This window comes from Ictidomys tridecemlineatus, chromosome 6, assembly GCF_052094955.1.
Source record: "Ictidomys tridecemlineatus isolate mIctTri1 chromosome 6, mIctTri1.hap1, whole genome shotgun sequence".
In the NCBI taxonomy this organism is placed as follows: Eukaryota; Metazoa; Chordata; class Mammalia; order Rodentia; family Sciuridae; genus Ictidomys; species Ictidomys tridecemlineatus.
The window spans coordinates 4,869,022-4,891,259 of record NC_135482.1 but is presented as its reverse complement, the minus strand read 5'-3'; the positions used below and the strand labels follow the sequence as shown (position 1 = coordinate 4,891,259).

The 22,238-nt window shown below is 51.6% G+C and overlaps 1 protein-coding gene across 4 annotated transcripts in view; it reads right to left on the bottom strand.

Annotated features, from left to right (window-relative positions):
- Scube1 (signal peptide, CUB domain and EGF like domain containing 1) overlaps positions 1-21,782 on the bottom strand; it is a 129,016-nt gene extending 107,234 nt beyond the window's left edge. For all 4 annotated transcript variants that reach the window (XM_078052598.1, XM_078052600.1, XM_078052599.1 and 1 more), the window contains exons 1-3: positions 21,592-21,782; positions 18,259-18,390; positions 1,337-1,465 (exon numbers count right to left, since the gene is read on the bottom strand). In XM_078052598.1, coding sequence (XP_077908724.1) covers positions 1,337-1,465; positions 18,259-18,390; positions 21,592-21,679 — 349 coding nt within the window. In that variant the 5' untranslated portion in view covers positions 21,680-21,782. The remainder of the gene's footprint in view (positions 1-1,336; positions 1,466-18,258; positions 18,391-21,591) is intronic.
- Between the last annotated feature and the right edge of the window lie 456 nt (positions 21,783-22,238).

Here is a 22,238-nt window from a genome sequence, read left to right as displayed (position 1 = left end):
TTGCAGTCCTCAGACAGAATCAACCCTGCCATTTGTTTGTAGACTCCTAACTTCCAGAAGTGTAAAAGAAAAAGTCTTTCTTGTTTAAGGCACCCAGTTTTGTTACCGTGGCCCCACAAAACTCAGCTAGGTTGTTGGCAACTTAGTTCATGGAGCAACTAGGAGATGGTAGCAACAGGGGCCACAGGAAAATACCCGAGGTGCATATGACGTTAGAAGGAGAAGCAAGTGACAAAAACATGAGGATCATCCAACCATCACAGTGGGTAGTGCATACCTGGACACAAGAGAAGATGGATGGAATACCCTACACATTCATATACAAGGGGAAGACCATGTGAAGATAAGATGCTTTCCAAGTTCTTTCCCTAATCTTCTATATTTTTCCAATTTTATTCAGCAAAAGTAGACTATGCTTATACATTTTATACATCTAGCTTGAAAAATATATTTGAGCCATAGGAATATACAACATTGTGGACTGAACTGTGTCCCTTTGAAATTCTTATGTTGAAGGAATTCAGCCTCTAATACCTCCAAATGTGACTATCTTTGGTGACAGGATCTTTAAAGATGTAAGTAAGGGGCTGGGAATGTGGCTCAGGCGGTAGCACGCTCATCTGGCATGCATGCGGCCAGGGTTCAATCCTCAGCACCACATACCAACAAAGATGCTGTGTCCGCAGAGAACTAAAAAAAAAAATAAATATTAAAAATTCTCTCTCTCTCTCTCCTCTCTCACTCTCTCTTTAAAAAAAATAAAGAGGTAAGTAAATTAAAACTAGAATTGTTGGGGTGGGATTGTGGCTCAGTGCTAGAGCGCTCACCTAGCACAGGCGGGACCCGGGTTCGATCCTCAGCACCACATAAAAAAAAAAATAAAGGCATTGTGTTGTGTCCATCTACACCTAAAATAAATAAATAAATAATATTTTTTAAAAATAGAATTGTTAGTGAGGGTCCTACTCCAATATGATGCAGTGTCCTTATAAGAAAAGATCATGACAAAGAGAAACACCCAATACATGCATATACAAGGGGAAGACCATGTGAAGACACAGCAAGAAGATGGCCATCTGCAAGTCCAGGAGAGGAGCCCTTCCAAGAAACCAAATCTGCTAATTCCTTGACCTTGAACTTCCAGTCCCCAGAAGTGTGAGGAAAATAAATTTCTATTTTTTTAAGCCATTCAGTCTGTAGTATTTCATGGCAGCCTGAGCAAACAAACATAAGAACCAAAGGAGGGCAAGCTTTCTCACAGCCTCCAGCTCTATAAGCTGGAGCCAACAAGTAGGCAGGACATGCCCAGAGAGCATGGCATGGCTGCATTACTCACCTAGGCAGTTATGTCCATCATGTGCCAGCATGAAGCCATCAAAGCAGGTACACCTGTAGTTTCCTGGAATGTTGATGCATTCATGGACACAGCCCCCATTGTAGTAGTCATTCTCACACTCGTCAATGTCTGTAAAATGAAGAAGGATGTAAGAGGTGTCAGAGGAAGAGCTTGGGGTTCCCTCACCCCCACTGCTGAAGCCACTGGATCTGAGTGATTAGGCAAGGACTCAACAGGTATTCACTGAAGGACTTCCTGGGGAATGGGAAACATAAGGGCTATACAAATGATGATCCTGGCTCTGCAACAAGGCCAGCCATGAGTCTTCAGAGCAGGGCCATGCACCAGGCATGTGTGCGGTGCCTTCCGATTTCTAGCACAGTGAAGCACGCAAGATTTGCACCTGGTTCTGGCTTCCTTGAAAGGCTCTCAATCAATAGGAGGCTGAATGCATGGGGATTGTGCTTACAATCTCTGAAACTGGCTCTCTTGAGACAGGGGAGACCACAGTAAAATCAGCTTTGCCTGTCACCCAAAAGTGCAATCTGTGGATTGAAACAAAAATCCACTAATTCCCTGTAATGGTGAGACAATGTAAGAAGGTTCAGCGAGCAATGACTTGAGTTAGGAGAGCCTTGATCCCATCAGTGAGCTAGTCACCTATTGGGGTAAACTGAAGGCGGGCATGGGTGGGGCCCTGGCCGTGGGGTATGGATTTACATTTGGCATGCAGGGCTCCAGCTTGCTCTTTTTCTGGTCACCATGAGATGCTTCCTTCTGCCACTCTTCTGCCTGGATGCTCTATGTCACCTGTAGCCCCAGGGAGTCCAGCCATCTAGAGGCTGAGACCTCTGAAACCGTGGGAGCCCCCCAACAATCTGTCCTTTCTCTATGATTGTGCTGGTTGGGTCTGTGGTCATAGCGGTGAAAACGCTGACTAAAACACTCCACCAGGGTTTCCTTCCGTCTCAGCCTCGGTGCCTGCATTTCCACGTCTGGCTTCCTTGTTGTAACAAAGGCTTCTGTCTCCTAAACAATGGTCAATGGCCTTTGTAAAGGTCACCCTTTTTGCTGTCATAAGTCTTTTTCAACGTTTCCCCTCAGGGGCCCAAGGCCATCAGCCCTGAGACCCAGAGAGAAGGCCAGGGCACCTCAGGGGCGCCTGGTTGACCTTCCACAGCCGCTTCCACCCAAGTCCCGCCGCCAAACCCCACGTCCTTCTCCCAGCGACGTGGGCGCCACCGTCCCTGGTCCAACTCCACCAGGGCACACCGCGCTACGGGTGGTCGGTAGCGTGCAGCGGGTTCCAACCACACGGCCCTGCTCTGGAGCCTGGGCGGCTGGGGGCGGAAGTGCCGCAGCCAGCCGGAACCGGAAGCGCGGGCACCCAGTGGGACCGGAAGTGCCTCTCAGAGGCAGCTGAGCAGAAGGCCGCAGTCCACAGGACCGGGGTTTTCGAGGGCTTGGGTTCGGCCCGGCGTGGGACCAGCCTGCAGGGACAAGAGGGGCCCGAAGGCCGACCTGGATGCTTCCTCCACCGCCTGGGGAGCTGCCCAGAGGCCCCGGCCACCATGCCGCCGGCTGGTGCAGAGGACAGCACCCGCGGGGGACCCACCAGGCCAGCTGACCAGTTCCCAGTAGGAGCGCAGTCTGCAAAGTAGAGGCAGCCTCAGGAGCTCTGCAAGAGACCGCAGAGCCGAGGCGAGACTTGGCTCAAGGTCACTCACCCTGGTGTCCACTCAGCCAGCCCACCAAGCGGAGCAGGTCTCCAAAGGTCCCCGAGATAGGAGGCTTCACCTCCCTGCCCGCAGGGGCCATCAAATCAGCCTAGGAAGCAGACTCGATTTCGAACTCATTTGAACTGATTTTAATCTCTATGTGTAATAGGCTTAGTGACATTAAAGGAGGATGTGAGACTTTAGGTTTGTTGAAAGGATGCGTAAGTTCGTAAAATAGAGGGATACTGATTGCTTCCCAGTCTCCAAGCCCCAGCCTGTCTCCAGAGACCCAGACACACCAATCTAAGCACCACCCTCGCTAGATCTGCATACACTCTAAAGGCATTACAGCCCAACTTAATGCAACGAGCGCATGCCCCAGGGGTCCCCATCACAGTGAATTTTGTTTTCCTTCATATCAGCTACCAGATGTTATTTTTCCATACCCTTAACATGGTGACAGGTTGCCCAGTGGTCACTTCTTTCCATTACCTGCCACCATGAGTATCATCTCTCATTGCTCAAGACTCAGTAGCTCCAGAACTGTTCCCTCTCTCAATCAGGTGACTCAGGGGAAGGTGGCCAGGTCCAGCTCTAGAGGCTGGCCTTCACGCCCCTCCCATCCTCTGCAGACTGGCTCCATGCAGGGTAGAACCCACGGCCTCCCAAGTCTGATCAATCTAATCCAAACAGAAAGTGCCACTAGCAATTGCTGTTGGTCCCATGGAATATATGTGACATGGGTTGGATCAAACAGACTAAGGGAAAGGACTTTTATTTCATACTTAGGTAAAAGAATTCTCCCTGTCCACTCCCTGTCTCTCTCTCTAGCTCTCACTCTCTCTGTACCTCAGAAGGAAGAAAGCCAGGGCCTATTCTGGAAATATCCACCAGCCTTTCTAATTCTCACAGCAACCCTCTGGAATAGGTATTTTAACTGTACATTATGGTTATGCAAACTAAAGTACAGAGAGGTCAGGCAGTTGCAAAGGTCACATAGTAAGTGGTGGGGTAAGGATTGGAACAAAGGCCTTTCATTCTACAAAGCCTACGTACTTTCTCATAAGTTAGAATTTCCATCACATACCACTCATTGGCAAAATGCTTTATACATTTTATTTCACCCTTCACATATTTATGCCATATACTGAGAAAATATTATCCAGTCATCCAAACACCCATGTACTCATCTATACTTCTTCTTGTTCCTCGTCCTTCCATCAATCTGTCCATCCATCCATACACATATACTTGCCTGTTGCATATACATCTACTCAAACAACCAGTCAGCAATATAGCCACCCACCCACCCACTATCCATCCACTTACCCCATAACCTATCCATACAAATACTCATCCAACCATTCTTCCACTTATCTATTTATGCTAAAATATATCATCTAAATTTCACCACCTCTCCATTCATCCAGTTATCTATGCACCCATACATTTATCCAGGCACACATCTGCTCATATATCCAAATATTCAGTCATACATGCATCCATCCAAATATTCAGCCAGATGCCCATCCTATTAAATCTAAAAATCCACCCACCCCCACATCCAATAATCCATCCAAATGCCTACACACACACACATCCTAACACCTACCCACTCATCCATATACCTAATATTCCAACCTTCACCCTTCAATCTACCCAAATTTCTATTCACTCCTCACCCACCCACTCTTTCAGACATCAACAATCCAAAAAGCTTAAGATATACATGCAATATGATCTTCAAAACCAATAAGATGTTAGGACAAAGAAAAACAAATGACAGTTGATGAGTAAGATAAGCTGGTAATACTGTGGAGAATATGTCTGGTAATTCCAGCACAATTACAAAAGGCAACCTACCAATATGGCTGAGCCAAAGCAAAGAAAGAAACATAGTCTATAACCACACCCATAAAATGCAAGTAAGCCAGCTGTTTTAATAGCGATGAGGTCTGAGAATCCCCAGACCTCCTAATAGGAGTGTTTCTTCCCCTGATTAGGAATAATGATGAACCTCAATTTCCCTGGCATAGGTAGAGTTTATGCCTATTGTCTGGGTGTCATTTCTAACTGTACTCTTTTCATTATTGGGATGATAAATGATTTGACCACCATGGCCATAAGGCATATGATCATTGAACAGTCAGTGAAACAACTTCTAGACTTTTCCTTTCTTTGACTCCCATAGGGTAGGCCACAGTAGACACCAACAGGCTGGAGTGCAGGGAGGTTCACTGCTCATGTCTCTTCCCTTCATCTGCACCGAGAATTCCCCCAGACCTGAGCATCTCTTAGCCTCATCAGTTCCTCTCCTGTCCCCAGGACTCACGTGCTCCCACAAGCTTCTGGGACAGCCAGCTTGACCCCGCTGCAGCTCCCAGGATAGAGGACATTTGCTCACAAATCAAACCTTCTCAGATTTCCCATTTGTGTCTTGAAGTTTTGTTTTTTAAAAGCATGCAAGCCTCTTCCTTTAATATATAAGAGAAACCAACTAAGGAAAATCTCTGTCAACACAAATGGACTTATGTAAAGACCACATCCAGGAGCTACCACCTGCTAGAAGAAGCCCCACAGGCCTTCAAGACACTCATCAGGCTCAGACATCTGTTGAAGAACCATTAGGATCAGAAAAAGAACAGGCACACAGAAGGTAAAGGAAGTCAGGGACAGGGCAGAGATCTGGATGTTCATTCTTATGTTTTTTTTTTTTTGGCAGGGGGTTGGTACTGGAGATTGAACTCAGGGGCACTCAACCACTGAGCCACACCCCCAGCACTGTTTTGTATTTTATTTAGAGACACAGTCTCACTGAGTTGTTTAGCAACTTGCTTTTGCTGAGGCTGGCTTTGAACTAGTGATCCTCCTGCCTCAGACTCTCAAGCTGCTGGGATTACAGTCGTGTGTCACTGGGCCCGGCCAAGGATGCTCATTCTTAAAGGACTGCTGCGAGTTGCATTGTGTTGCCCAGAGATATGTTGAAGCCAACCTGTAGCACCTGAGAATGTGACCTGATTTGGAAATAAGGTCTTTGCAGATGTAATCAAGGGTGGGCCTTAATCTAATGACTGGACACAGATACCCAGAGGAGACCTTGTCACTAGGTCCCTAGACAGTGGCTGCTTTCAAATGCATGCTCTCTTTCTGCTGTTGAGGTGCATATGATGAAGGCTTTTAAAAAGTATTCTATGCTCCAAAAAATCATTAAGATAAATGATAGGGAAGGATATCACGTGTATTGTTATTTTTATTTTCAATGTCTGCACCTACCCTTGAGGGGTAGTGACCGTTGAAGGTGGTCCTGGTGGGGACTTGATACGCACAGAGAAGGTGGGAAGGACAAAAGGTCTGACCAGCTTTCAGAAGTCCACCCTGAAGATGAGAAGCCCACCAACTTCTTTCAGCCACCCCTGCTCTTTCCCCAGCTATTTTTTTTTTTAAATGAACACTCTATTCCCAATAGAAGGCAGCTCCCAACACCCGACAGAGCAGAGAAAACCAGCACAGGGAACCACTTATTATGGGATTTTTAAAAAGGTCATACAGTTCCACTTTTCCTATATTAAAATGGCAACATGCGCACATACAATCCCACAGCTGGGTGACTTGCCAGCATCACTGGAGTGGAACCCAAATAGGACTTTTTTTTTTTTTCATTTAATTCAAAATTGATTCTCACTGCCTTATAAAATATATATTCATTCCATGTTGTCCAGATTCTAAAAGATTGTTCTGCAGTGACTCAGAATACCTCCCCTTTTTATTTCAATACTATTTTCGGGTCTTGAAAATCAGGACTGGAAACCTTAAAATGTGGACTTTTAAAGCACCACATCCTCCATTCTCAGAGATCATACTGAAAATGTTTTCTCGTTTCCCCTCAAGTTGGCCTTTTTCTTAGACACTCCTCCAAGGCAGTGAGCCCGAATGTTCTAACAAAGGCCCCTCTCGCCTGGCACCAGCACGCTCCCTTTGTCTGCTTTGGGGAGACCACGCACTCCTCAGATCATACGCCGTCTGGACGGGATGCGCGGCTTAGGAAGTTGAGTCTTCACTGATGGATAAATCTTAATCCGGTTTGTTGGCTAATTACACTCTAGGAAGGGGGCTTCTCAGTGGCCTAGCAGGAAGGATTAAGTCCCACTCTCCAGTGGTGCAAGGTTAAGCTCTGGGTCTGTAATGACTGAGTAAGGAGACCTGCTTTCTGAGGGCCCCTGGCATCCATCGATCAGGTTTCCCTTCTGCTGAGACAATGCCAGAAGTGGACCCAGCAGTTAATTACAGCAAAAGTCAAAGGTCATGCAAAACCGACACACACCTATAGACTTTCCCATTCCTAACTGCACACAATGAGCATGGCTCAAGCCAGAAAGCAGGAAGGTTCCCCTCACCCCACTTCATGAACCAAGATAACCATGGGGTCTAGCCACCTGGCAGCTTCCAGTCTGCCACGTGGCTTTGGGGCACCACACTTCTGCTCAAGCTGTTCCTTCTGCCTGGAGCCCCTACCCCATCCCATCACCTACCCACAAGTGCCCTGAGCTCCACTGTCACTGCCTCTCTGAAGCTCTTGCCCATCTTCTGGTAGACATGACCCTTCTGCCCACTTTGGGCATCATACTCCCACCAACAGACATCATCATACTCTCATTTGCTTGTGTTTGTGTCCTTTGATATTGCAAGCCCATGGGTTCAAGAATCATGTCCTGTTCAGCTTAAGCCTCAAAACATGGCAGAAGATATTCAGCAAAAGTGTACTGGGCATTGAGTGAATGAACAGCAGATGACTGGAGCCTCTGGTGACTGAGTCCTATAACGTGAGGCAAGATGTAGGCCCTGTGTGTACAACCATCCTGGGAGCTGGGTGCTCACAGCTTCACTTTGCAGCAGAGAGAACTAAGACTCAGAGATGTTGCCTGCCCATCCCAAGACCACACAGCCAATACACGAGGAACAAGGAATTGATTAGGCTGCCTGAACTCAAAGGTAATGCTGCCTCAGTCCAAAGGACCAAGTGTTTTATGATTCCATTAACATGAAGGCACCAGAAAAAGCTGATCTATGGAGACCAAAAGCATATTAGTGGTTTCCTCAGGCCACAGGGGCTAGAGGCCAGGAGGAGAGGCTCGGGGTGATGGTTAAAGAGTATGGGCTTCCTTTGGCTAGTGATAAGAAGACTGTAAAACTAACTGTGGTGACAAGCACTCTGAATTTGCTAAAAGGTCCTGACTTGTAGACTTTAAATGGGTGAACTGTATGGTATGTGGATTATATCTCAATGAAGTTGCTTAAATTTTTTTAAAAACAAATTAATGCTGTCATTGCTCTTATCCCCGGGGCTGGCTAGGTCATCAGGGATCTGCCTGGATGCGGGGAGACCACAGGATGCTTACTTTGAACTGACCTCAATGTTACCTGCTTGGCCCAGGTTCATGGTGGGGTGCATGGCTCCCAAAGACCAGGGAGGGTTCCCCATAAAACCAACAGGATAAGAACCTACTCATTACTTCCTTTCTCTCTCAACAACATCCTAACCCTGCATTGGGGGCTGTTCCTGAGTCCTGGCATCAAGACATGGACATAATGGGTGTGGACACAGTCTGGTCCAGAGAAACTGACTTGCTGGTTGTCTGAGATGGAGTGAAAGGAATCCCAGGGCTCTGCCAGTCTCAAACTGAGGCCCCATGCTGCTCCCTCCTACCAAGAACAGGCCCAGCATTCTCCCATCCCCTTTGGGAAGGGCAGGGAAGATGCTCCAGACCCGAACTGCAGGCCGTCAGGGGTGCTCTGAAATTAGCAGCCATGAATTAGGAATATGCAGTTGCAAGGAAATCCAGTCACTACTTGGAATTGGTGACCTGGGTCCTAGAGATCCTCTGATTCACTGTCCTGGGCTTTAAAAAGGGGTAACTGAGGCCCGGGAGAGAGGAACTGGGGACTAAGCTCATCAGCAAGGCAGGGCCTACAACAGCTTGAACTCAGGACTCAGCTCAGGCTTCCTCCCTCTCTCCGCCTTCAGACTGCAGGCCTAACTGGCCTGGTGCAGTTTGATTTCTTTCCCTTTCTTTCCAACAGTAATAAAAATAAAAGCAGTGGCAACTTCACACCAGGACCATCTTAATGGTGACTGGCTTCACTCTTACCATGACCCAAGTAGAAAGGTCTCAACTCTCCTCATCTCCTAGAAAAAGAAACCGAGGGCTGGGGCTGTAGCTCAATGTAGAGCACCTGTCTAGCACGTGTAAAGCACTGGGTTCAATCCTCAGCACCACATAAAAATAAATAAAGGTATTATGTCCATCGACAACTAAAAAAAAAAAAAAAAGAAAGAAAGAAAGAAACTGAGCTTCAGACCCTTGCCCAGCATTTTCCAGCAAGTGAGAGGTGAAGCCAAACTTCAGATGCAAGCAGGCTGCTTCCAGTTTCCACCTTCCCATCAGGGATGGGCTCCTTGATCCTTATCAGGGGTCAAGTAACTTGCCTGCTTTCTTCTGTGCCAATGCTCTCCCCAGGTCCCTTGCCCTCAGCCTGGACCCTGGCCACAAGGAACTACCAGCTCAGGTGGAGGGAAGGAATGACCCAGACTAACACAGCCTCAGGAGGGCTCTGGCCACCCACAGACTGGCCGTGGGGAGGGTCAGGTGGCTAACCTCAGCTGAAGCGCATGTGCATGTGCACACTCCTCCTGCCACCCCCAGCCAGTATTAGGACCCACCAAGGTGAAAAGCACCCGAGTCAGGAGCTTCTCACAATGGGCGCTCGAGGGGCCGGGATTGCCTGCCCTCCTCTGAACTTGGCAGTCAACATGCTAAGGCCTGCCTCAGGCCACTCAGGCCGGGAAGCCAGGTCTCCAAGGCCACTCTCAGCTCTCTACCCCTTGGCACAAGGGCAGAACAGACAGAGGCCTGGGAGTTCTGGAGAGAGGGGTGCATCCTGGGGATCCTGGAGGGCTGGGCAAGATCAACCCCAGCAGCTGTTAACTCAGGCCAGAGTCCCATGTGGCAGTTGACATCATTCCCTTCCTCCTTCAGAGGCGGCAGCCTTGGCCCATCTGGAGGACCCCTTCAGAGCACCCTCCGAGACCCCCTGACCTTGCCTGCTCACACAAGGCCCCAGGTCCTCTTTGTCTCAAGGCCTTTGGAGAAGGCCAACATCCATTTCAGTAGCATTCAAAGGCCAATAAGCCCACAGTTTATTTTTTTAGAAATAATGTTTTTTTTCTGGTTAGCATTCCTCTGATGGAAAAACAAATACAGCCACTGTAATAAGAAGCGGCCAAGAGGAGGTGAGAGGGCCCAGCGGAAGGGAGCAGAGAAGGGCTGCTGCCTGGGGAGCTGGGAGATACTAAGGGGTGGGAGGCAGAGGCAGAGGCAGAGGCCCCTCACCCTCCTCAAGCCTCTACTCAGGCCAAATGCACATTCTGTAAGGCAGGTGCTGCTGCTTTAGGTAGGAGGATGTGGACACCAGGCTCAAGATAATGATCACTCTGGGGACTCACTGAGTCATCGAGGCTTCTGAATCCTTCTTGCCACAAATGGAGCTGGAGGGAATGACAGAGACCTGCTTCTGCTCTTTCCTCACCTGGCACCTCCTCTAAGGAGCCCTCCCCAAGTTCCTCCCTTCCTGTCTCCTTTTCCCCCACTGAGTCTTCTCTGTTTCCATCGCTTTCCAAACCCTGCTGTCACTTTGTCTTTCCCCCTAACCAGTGAGGTCAAGGGCAGGAAACAGGCCTCAGCTCCAGCACCAAGCTTGGGCCAGAGTAGAAGCTCAGCAAACATTCTTGATGTTTCCCTGAATCCAGTCCAGGGCATACATTTTACAGATGGGCAAACCAAGGCCCAGGAGAGGTGTGCTTGCCTCCAACACTTAAATGCCAATATGCATGACCTTAATTTCCCATTTATTCTTCTAAAAATGGACATGGACTGTGAGGACATTCCAAGTGGCCTAACCTCTGCTGTGGAGCTGGGACCAGTTGCAAGCAGCACTGATTAATTGCTAGCTGACAGCAAATTGGAACTTTAAGTCACATCCAACTTCTTCCTGCCTGCTGGTCTGCAGGACTTGAGTTTTCATCTCAGCAGAGCTCACGTGAGCTTGTGCGATTGCATGCTTTAAGACTTGAAGGAGAATCCCCCCCATCCCTGCCCAAAGCCTGCTTCCCCAGGCCTTTCCTGGCTGTCCCCAAAGCGGAATTTTGTCTGGAGTTTCAATAAAGTGTGCAGCAATAATGATGAAAATGATTTAATAAGGTCACAGACATTATTCCCTGGAAGGCCAATTGGTTTGAAGTTTTTTTTCTGATGTTAAACTAAATGGATCACTGGGTATGTTATTAGGAGTTTTGTCAAAACGCTTTGATAACATGCTCTGTAATCTACCTAACTGCTGTGATTGACAAGCAGGCCCCAGGGATATAAAATTCAGGAAGTGACTATTTACATTCATTACATACATGCTAATTTTGTGATCTCTGATGGCCATAAGGTTGTCATTTTTTCCTTTTCACACACAAAAAGAGGAAAATAGTAATACATTTAAAATGCTGTGGCCAAAACAAAAACGTATCTCCCCCAAGAGTTTTAATTACAGCATTTTGGGAAAGGCCTGCGTTGGAACTTGAAAATGGAATAAACCACTTGAGTAAGTGGTCTAAGAAATTAAGTGCACATAGAGGGGGTGATGTGTGCTGTTGGTTCAGACTAAACAGTGATTAGCAAAAAGGGCTTAGTGATTTAAACAAGCCATTTGAGGGCGGTTTGCTCCTCATTTGAGGCCTGGTCCTGATTATAAACGAGAGCTTTTAATTAAGATTAGTAAGACCCAATTCAAGCTATAATTTGGTCCTTTTCCTCAGCAAATGTCTATGAAAACAAGGCAATTAAGGTTAAATGAGTTGAAGCATTTAAGGGGATGAAGTGCCCCCTCCTCACCCCAGCCCGCCCCTCCGGCAGAATGAACACAAACAGGCCTGGCTAATTCAGACCAGAAGGCCAGCACAAGGCTGGCCCTGGAAGCTTCCAAAGTGCCCCTACCCAAGGCGTCCAGTGAGCTGGGGTTGCACAGGCTTAACAAAAGGAAGGGGACAGATAGACAGAATGTGCAAAGGCCCTGAGGTGAGTTTGAGCAACTAAGAAAGAAGAGCACTGGGCAAGCTGGGGAAGGGAAGGACTAGCAAATCAGAGTCTAAGTGGCCATGCTGAGCCTGAGGCTGAGCCAGGGCACCCCTGCCCTGCTGCAACCAGCAGTGAGATTCCAAATGCTCACATTCACAACTGTGTCAAACAAGCTGGCAGCAGCAAGGGAGGGGACATGTGAAAAGGAAAGCATTTCTGTAGTGTCCTCTCGTCACTCCCTCGTTAGGACCCCCCACCTCACTGCTTTCAGACCTGGGGACCCTGCCTGCCGCTAGGAACCCAAGGCTGAGTGGGACTAGAGTCTAGGCCCTGCTGCCTTAGCTGGCCCACCTGACTGGAGACTGGCCCGTGTCCCCAAGTGAACTCTGCCACCTGTCTGGACACACCAGACATCCTTAGCCTAGTCCTCTCCCCTGTTGGGCCTCAGTTTCCTTATCTGTAAAGTCTTCAGAGTTTGTGAGGCCTCTGGGAGGCCTTTTCTGGTACCTCCAGCACTGGGTGCTAACACCAGCCTGGGCTTCGCTCCAGGGAAGCCACATTGGTCATCACCACCAGGATGGCAGGGGCTCGGAGGACAGAAGCTCCCCTGGAGGATTGCTCACCTGTCTGGAGAACCAGGGAAGGCTTCCTGGAGGAGGTGTCCTTGGGGACACATCTGCCTGCCCTTTCCCCTAACAAATGCCCTCCACACCTGCTGGGTTCCAGGGAGGGGGGAAGAACAGGTCAAAGCCCTTCCTCAAGGGACCCACATTCCAGGAAAACATGAATGTAGCATGGCTGGATTAAAACAGGTATTTACAGGTCCCGAGAGGGCAACACGAGCAGTGGTCACTTGTGGAACCAGGGGGGCACTTTGATGCCCTATGAAGTTTCTTTTAACTTCAGATTCTGTAAAGATGCAAATTGCCAAGCAAACACTCACATGACCCCTGCCTCTCTCAGAGCCTTACCTAGGTGGCCAAGGTAAGTAACTCTTTCTGGCTACAGCAAGCCCAGAACACAGCTTCACCGTGGCTCTGCATGTGGAGGCCACAAGCCACACAGCAAGATGGTCTTAAAGGTGCAGCTCTTCCCTGAATGTGGGTGGGTTGCCTCTGGTACTGAGTTTTCTGACAAGTGTTTCACAACCAGCAGAAGTCCCACGGTAACACTGTCAAGGACAGAAGAGGTCACACAGCCCATGCAGGGCTTCCCACCACCTGGCTCTGTCTCCCATGAAGAACCAGGGAGATCGTGGAAGCCACATTCCCAGGGCACGCTTCACTGAGAATCCATCCTCTGGGTTCATCACAATAAACAGCAAAGCTATGGGATGTGTAGAATGGGGGCTCATCCCCCCAAGACTCCAACCTCTGCAGGCCCCCCTCCAGCTCAGGGCCTGCAGATGCTGCAGCCCAGGGAGGGAAAATGGGTTTCCAAAACCTGGAAATGACCACGTGGAGGGAAGTAAAGGAAGGAGGAAGCATGTTCGTTACTCCTGAAGTAGGTTCAGGTGCACGTAGGAAAGCCTGTCTGTGTGTTTTAACTTGCATCTTCCTGGTAGATGGTCATCTGCAGATGCCGCAGGTCCACACATGGCTATGGGGAGTTGGATGTATGCATGGATTTATATGAACAGTCAAGGAACCAACAAGCCTCTTTTCCCAGCCATTTTAGGTCCTGGAGATTGTTGGAAAAAGACAAAACCTTTATCTCTGTTTAGATTTTAACCACAACATTTATGATCATTGACTTACACTCATCAACATAAACTATAAGGATGACCAATATCAAAGACACCCTCATCAACATCACTGTCAACATCATGGTCACCATAACCACCACCTTCACCATCACCATCACCATCACCTTCACCATCAACATCACCACCTTCACCATCACCTCCACCACCACCTTCACCTTCAACATCACCATCACTATTTTCATCATCACTATCATCACCACCTCCACCATTACCTCCTCCAACCCTATCACCATCCCCATCACCACCACCACCACCATCACCACCATCACAATTATCACCACCATCACCACCACTTTCACCACCACATTCATCATTAACAATATCACCACAATCATCACTATCAACAGCAAACATCACCCTTATCATCACCACCACCATCACACTATCAACAGCAAACATCACCCTTATCATCACCACCACCATCAATATCATGATCACAGTAACAGCAGCTCGTACTTATATGGGATGTCCTATGTGCCAGGTGATGTTAAAGTATTGTTAATACATTAGCTCATTTAACCCTCAGGAAGCAGGAACTAGTAGCATGTCCATTTTACAAATAAACAAATAGAGCTTAAGTAAGTTGCCCAGGCTACCCAGCCCAGATTTGAACCTATGCAGCCTGGCTCTGAGTCCATGCTTTACCTTCTCTGTTTTATCTGAATAAGGATAGTGCATTCCTCTTCTTGGAGCAAAAAGGGATACATGGTCATAATCACATATAGACACAGTGTGGAGAAATGGCCCACCACACCTGGGCTCTTGTCCCAACCCCAGTAGACCTCCACCCTCACTGGCCTCCATTTTCCCATCTGTAAAGCGAGGAGATGCGCATCTAGGTGGTCTCCAAGGCCCTGGAAGTCTCTGCACAGTCCTCCAGGGGAAGCCAGAGAGGGTTCTGGTGGTCCTTGGGGAAGGCTCCAGCAGGATGTATCAGTACCAACTGAGAACTCTGGGTGGTCCCCAGGAATGAGAATACCTCATGTAAGTAGGATAGGGTCCACTCAGGACTCTGGAACCCACACTAGCATGTGGGGGTTCACTCATGAGGGTTTAGGGAGCAAGTGACCAAATGGCACCCTGCTCTTTGTTCCTAACAGTCATTCTATGTACCACTGATGAGGCCGATCAACAGGCACGGGTGCACCCCCTGTATTATCCTAAACCTGCTACAGGAATGTTCACTGATAAATAACTTCAGTCCGTACAACACCACGAGCCGATGACTCCTGCAGGCAGGAACAGACAGACCATGACCATCACCTCTGTTGCATGCAGGATTTCAAAGGTCTTCCTTGTTCCTAATTGCAGCAGAGCCTGTGACCTCTCTGAGAAGTAGTGGGAACAGAGGATGGTGGTGGTGGTAGTGAGATCTTCATCTGCATATTGAGCACATACTGTATACTGATGCCCATGGGGAGCCAGGTTGTGAGGCAGGCGGGTCCCAGTATACCATACCGTATCTCAGTCTCCAGGACCAGCTGTGGCAGGGAGTATTTTAGGCCCCCAAAACTAAAGGAGAAACAGGCTTGGGGAGGACAAGCCACGCCCTAAATGTCCACTTCAGAGGTGGCTGCAGCCATCTCTCCATGCAGAGGCCAGGCCTGTCCCAGCTCTTGTGCATGACACAGGGTCAAGTCGACATGGCAGGAAGGAGACCCCCAGACACCCTGTGCTCCGTGCTTCCCAGCCAACACTTGCTCTCACAGGCGACTGGTCCAGGAAGAGCTCCAGCCTGGGCCATCGAGAGCCAACTCAGACCAATACATCCAGCATGCCCATGCTGTGCCAGGCTCTGCCCCAGGAGCTGGAGGCACAGGACAGACATGCCAGGCTCTCTGTAGCTGAGGAGCTCACCGTGAGCTGAGTCTGACAGCTTCCGTGTGACATCTCCAATACCAAGCCCATGCTTGGTTCCCTGGGGAGCAAGACGCACCATTATAACCCAGAGTCAGAACAGCAATGACGGGAAGCCTAGGGGCCTCCGGGAAGCTAATGGGTACTTACTGCATGGTGTGAGAGTGTGTGTGTGTGTGTGTGTGTGTGTGTGTGTGTGTGTGCATACGCACAGGAACGCACACATGTGTGTAACAGAGAGAGGAGGTTATCAGGGAAGGTTTCCTGGAGGAGGTAAATTAAAGAATGATCCACCTTTAGATTTATCCTGGACACAAAAAAGACGACAGGAGCTCCGGCAGGAGGAGAGAAACAGGGACTAGGAAACACGGACGATCCCAGCGCGTGAGTGTTGGGGCTTTAATGTTTCGGGAAGTGGAGGGCAGAGGCTGGAGCCCTGGAGAGGCACTGTAGCTCCAGCAGCACAGGCACAGCCTCCTCCTCACACCAGTGGGGCAACCCGACCTCCTCCCTCCTCCCCAGGAGGAACGAGGCCCACAGAGTCAGCAAGAGCCGGAGCTGGAGTCGGACCCCAGCTCAGGCCGGGGGTGGGGTGGGGAGCTCAACTGGACTCCGAAAGGCTTCAGGGGAATAGGCCAGAGGAAGAAATGTGGGCCTCAGAGCAGGGAGGGCCGGCAGTTTAGGGTCTAGGCTGGGAGAGGAAGAGGCCTCGTCAGTGGCGTAAGGTGGGAAGAGACCATGGGTGTGGGGGGTGCCAACCATGGCCTTCCTTTTGCAGGGCACTGGGTCTGGGGTGCCCAGCAGAGAGTCAGAAAGTGGTCACACCAAGCTGCACATTGGAACCACTGAGCTAACCTCCAGGCCCTGGCAGCAGCTGGGCAGCCCACCCTGTCACTTCTTGCCCGTGACCTGCGTTCCCTGCTGTCAGCCTGGCACTGTCCACAGTTCGGCGGGAAGGCACCAGCTTCCCCTCTTCAGCTTCCGGGCCCCGAGTCAGCCAGGGATCTGCCCAAACCAGGCCTGATCCAGGAAGACCGCGCCTGCCCAACACTCGGCCTTGAGCAGATGCTCAATAAATGAGATGGATAAACAACCTCAGCATCTGAAGGTGGCATTGCCACGTCCTTTAAAACTGGCCTCTGCAGAGTCTGGCACAGAAAGAGTAGCACCCGTCATTTTCATTAGTGTGAAACCTCACACTTTGAAAGGCCAAGCTGGCAGGGTTCGGGGAGAAGAAAATGAGACGCCAGAGACTGGCTGAGTGGGAATTAGAAGGCCTGGATTTCAGTCCTTGCCATGTCACTGTGAAACTTGGGGACATTGTCAAAGATGCCTCTTTCCTCATCTGTACGACGGCAGCAGACAGGGAGGATTTGGGTCAGTGAGTTCACATCAGGTGTGGCAAGAGCTGCTTCCAGCACCTGCCCGCCAGGCCAAGCTCTGCCCTGGACCCATGGTCAGGGTGGCCCCACAGACCCTCACGGTGATGGTAAAGGTTCCGTCTGCCCCAGAGAGCCCTGGTTCCCGACACTACCAAGGCTGGGCTTTTTTTTTTTGGTCCTAGGGATTGAACTCTGAGGCGCTTAATCACTGAGCCTCATCCCCAGCCCTTTTTATTCACTTATTTATTTTTTAAAAAGTCTATTTATTTATTTATTTCAGTTATAGGTGGACACAATACCTTTATTTATTTTATTTTTTTATGTGGTGCTAGGCAAGCGCTGGACCTCTGAGCCACAACCCCAGACCATTTATTTACTTTTCATTTTTGAGACAGGGTCTTGCCAGGTTTCTCGGGCCTTGCCAAGTTGCCAGTGCTGGCTTTGAACTTGCCATCCTCCTGCCTTAGCCTCCCCAGCTGCTGGGATTCCAGGCGTGCATCACCGTGCCCAGCTCAGGCTGCTGGCTCAAGGGAGCTGGTTTCTAGTGCCAGATATTCAAACCAGCAACCCCAGGCAGGGAGGAGAGGCTGGACAGACAGACAAGCGGCACAATCCATAGTCTCTGCCCAAGCCCGGCAGCCTGAGCCAGGAGACCTGAGCCAGTTCCCAGCTATGGATGAGGGCTCTTCGGTCCCTTGAGGGAGCTCCAGGCCATGCAGGTGGTTTTGGTTTGCAGTTAGGAGGAGTGGGGACCCTAGGCTCTTCTCACCCCACATCTAGTTAGGGACAGATATTAAATCAATATATAAGATGCTTCCCCTTGATTTCTTTCAAAAAAACAAAAGTCTAAAACCGGGTGAGAATCAGGCACCCTGTGTCTCCAACTTCCACCTGCAACCCCCATCCCCCTGGAAGCAGTCTGCATTCCAGGGAGGAGAAGCTGAGAGGAGCCTGGGTGTCCATGCCCATGGCAGCAGGGCTGTGGGCTCAGTCCTGGCTGGCATTATGGGGGGTGGACATCTGCCACCTACTTTGTCCCTGGCAGGCATAGGGTCTGGCTGGGAGGGCTGGGCAGACTCACCTTCACACTGCCTGCCTTCCCCCTTGTAGCCTGGCTTGCAGAGGCATTTGTAGGACTTGGGTGTGTTCTGGCAGATGGCGTCGATGTGGCAGTCATCTGTTCCCTCTGAGCACTCGTCTATGTCCACTGTCCCTGTGGGTGGAGGAGCAACAGGTAAGTGTGGTTGGGTCAGCGGCAGCCCCTGGTGGTGGCGGGAGCTCCTGCCCCAGCCTTTCTTCTGATCACTGAGGTAACTGACAATTACAGTTGCCACATGACAATCTGGGAACATCCTGGGAAGCTGCTCTGGGCCAGGCACACGGCTACCAACAGATTAGGGATCACTGATTTTCATGATAAAAAGATGGGGAAATTGAGGATCAGGGACAACTCGAGGATCTTTGTGTGTCTTGCTCTCCCCACAAACATGGCTCCAATCCTCTTCCACTCTCCTTATTCTAGAATTTAGAGCCAGAAGGGCCCTTGGGGGAGTTCAAATCCCCCAGATGGGGAAACCAAGACAGGAGAGCAGAGAGCAGAGACCATCCCAAGAACTCCTGCAGGGGATGTGACACTGAATCCCACCAGCTGTAGCATACAGGCTACTTAGCTGGCTTCCACACTCCCAGCCTGGAGTCCAGACTGGGGCAGAACTGACATCTAACTAGGCTAACCCAGGCTGGTAGATGCTTCTGATCCCCATACCCTCTTCCCTTCCTCAAAAACCTAGGTGGGAAACTGGTTCTTGCAACCCGATTTCAGATTCAAGTTCAGCCTGGGTTCAGAGAACTCCTGGCACTCCCCACCTCAGCCCTCAAGGCACACACACACCTCGTCAGGAACATGATGCACAACAGCTCCCGGGTATGCACTTGAACACACTTTCTCACACACACAGGGAGAGGACCCCGGGGCACAGGCAATTTCTTGGGTTTAGATGAGGGAGGGGCCAGAGCACCCAGCATGGTGCAATAGGTTACTTGCTCCTTAGGGGACAGACTAGACTCTGACATAGAACAAGCTCACCTGGCTTGTTCACCCAGCTGGCTATGAGAAAATACAGATGGAAGGCAGACCGACAGAAGGACCCAGGAAAGCCAGAGAAAGCGTAGAATATCCCTGCCTCTTCATGCGTCTGGACTCACCCTAGTTTTCTGGTCCCCCAAAATGCCCACTTTGAATTACTTCCCTGGCTGGCATCTGGATTCTAAATCTGCATGTCGGGGGTCCCTGAGCTACTCCCCCTCCCCCTACAGGACTCCTTTTCTTCAACCCCAGCCCCCAAGGTTCTAGCACACCCCTGGGACAAGAGAGGCATCAAACCAAAACACAACAGAATGACCGCATGCGCGTGCACGTGCGCACGCGCACGCGCGCGCACACACACACACACACACACACACACACAGAGGCATTGCTTCTGAGGGTGGCAGGATCTGCTGAGGTGGCAACCCACTCTTCACAGCTGCCCTAGGGAAGTCACAGGCCAGGGCCAATGTCCAGGGCCACTTCTGGGAGCAGTCAAACAGGGGCATCAGGCCACAGGTATGGCTCTTCCTGCTTCCCAAGGGTGACCGTATGGGAATGAGGGACAGGAAACTGCCCGGCGCTCTTGGGCCTGGTGCCCACCTCTAACCCCCATCTTCCACCTGGGCATGCAGCCTCATCAGGATGGGAACAGATGCATGTTGGCAAGGGGTGGGTGGGGCTGTCTGCCAACAGAGCACATAACAAACAGGACCTCAGGTGGGAGATGAGGAGAGAGCAGGAGAGCCCGGGCCAGGGCTTTCTGCGCACAAAGCTATGTACTTTGCCTGACCTGGGTGGCAGAACCTTGTGCAGGGCCACTTGCCCTCCAGCACAGGCTGCTCACTTTGACTATGGTTCTCTTATGCTGGGGACCAACTGCTGGGATTTCAGTCACTGGGCTTCCATGGAGGGGAGAAGAGGGCCAGAGACAGGACACAGAGGAAGACAGAGAGACACCAGAAGGGAAAGATGGGTACAAGGGAATGGTCACACAGAGGCAATGGACTCCAAAACCGGAGAGAGACCCCCACATACATGTAGGGGCATGGGCAACAAAGCCCAGCTTCTGGAAGATGGGTCCGTGGGAAAAGCTCCCTCCAGCTGCGGAATGTAAATGTCTGGCACCCTCATGCAGGGTGTCACTCCCAGGAAGAGACCCCACACCAAAGACATTTCTCATGGAACCCAGCTCCATGGCACAGGAGGCACAGGAAACAGGGCAGGCAAGACCCTTCCCCAGGGAGAAAGCCCCTCCGAAGACACAAGGAGAGAATGTGACTCCAGCCTTGCCTGAGAGCCCTTTTCAGGCAACCAGAGAGGACCAGAAGACAGGGAGGGAGGCAGAGTCCCTTAGGAAGTCCACTTGGCACCCCACCTCGCCTGTGCTGCCTGCCTGACGGCCCTGACCATGGCCACTCCCTCCTGTGTCTCTGGCCTCTCTTTACCGATGTCCTCATCACTGAGGTCCATGTCAGTCTCCCTCTGGGTCCCATTCACCTTCCTGTGCCTGTGGTCTGCTCGGGGTGCATTCTCATTCCTCTCTTCTCTCCTTCCTGACTGTCCATATGTCTGTCTCTTTCCAGGCATCTCCATCCTTGCTCTTTCCCTGTCCTTCCCAGTGTGCCTCCCTTCCCGTCCTCCTGTCGCTTTCTCTGGTGTCCATCTGTCTCCACCTCTCCTCCTTTTCCGTCGGGTAGTCCATTCCACAGTCAGCTCCTTTGATCTGTCCCTTTGCCTCCTTCTCCCTCCCTTGGCTTCCCTCCTTTCCCCTGGGACGTTAGGTTCCCTCTTCGACCCTTCTGCGTCTTTCTCTGGGCTTCGCCCTGTGTCCTTTTGTCTGTTCCCTCTAAACCTCCTTTACTGTCCGTCTGTCCCTCTATCCCCTCTCTCTTTCTGTCCATTCTTTTCCCCTCATTCACCTCCTCCCGTCTCCTCGCCGGCCTCCCTTCGGCCCGCTCCCCTCTTCCCTGGGGAGCCCCTTCTCAGCTCCGGGGTCCCCGCCCCACTTCGGTCCGCACGCAGGGTGCCCCTCGGCCAGCCACCGCGCTTTCTTTCTTCCTCCCGCCCCACGCTTCCCCTCCCCGGGCCTCAGCCCACCCCGCCCCTGCTGCGGCCCCCTCTGGGCTCCAGGAGCCCCGGACCAGCCCGGCTGCGGGGAGGGGGCGCCCCGGGTCGGCCTCAGAAGTTACTTTGCAAAGAGGCACAGTGGGCGCGGGGCGGCGAGGGCCGCGGCCTCCGACGGCGCGGGTGGGGGCCCGCTGGGACGGCGCCTCCGCCACCCCCCCCCCCCGCCCCGGCGCCCGCCGTCCCCGGCCCGGCGCTTACCTGGGAGCCCGCTGCCCCCCGCCAGCGGCCCGCGCGTGCCCAAGGCGAGCAGCACGCACAAGTGCCAGCGCACCTCCGCCGCGCCCATGATCGCTGCGGGCCGGGCCGGGCCGGGCGTGCGGGCGTGCCGGGCGCGGGACCCACCGACCGGCCGCTCCGCGAGCGCTCCTAGCTGCTCGCTGTTCGGCCACCGCTCGGGCTCCCGAGCCACCCAGCCGGCGGCTGACGAGCTGACAGCCGTGCGCTCATTGGCCCGCGGCCCCAGGGGGCGGGGCGTCTCTCGAGGACGGCCAATGGGCGTGGGGCGCCGGCCCTCGGGGGCGTGGCGGGAGGGGGCGTCCGGAGCCGCCCCTCCCCTCGGGGCGGGCGGCAGGTGGGGGGTGGGGGCCCCGAGCCTGCTTGCGGGTTGTGGGTGCGGGGTCTCTGCCCAGCCTCGTTCGGAGGCTGCAGGCTCTTGGGCTCCTACCCCTAGTCTCCGTCGTACAGGGTGACCGCCCCTCTGGGGGCAGCACCCTCCTCTCCCAGCTCTCGCACGGCGGAGCGAGTGGGGGGGGGCTTTCGAACAGGTCGCGAAGGGCCCCGCCGGCGTTCTTTAGCAGTGAAAGCAATGCCTTGTCCGCAGGGCCATTCTGGCGACCTTTACCGAG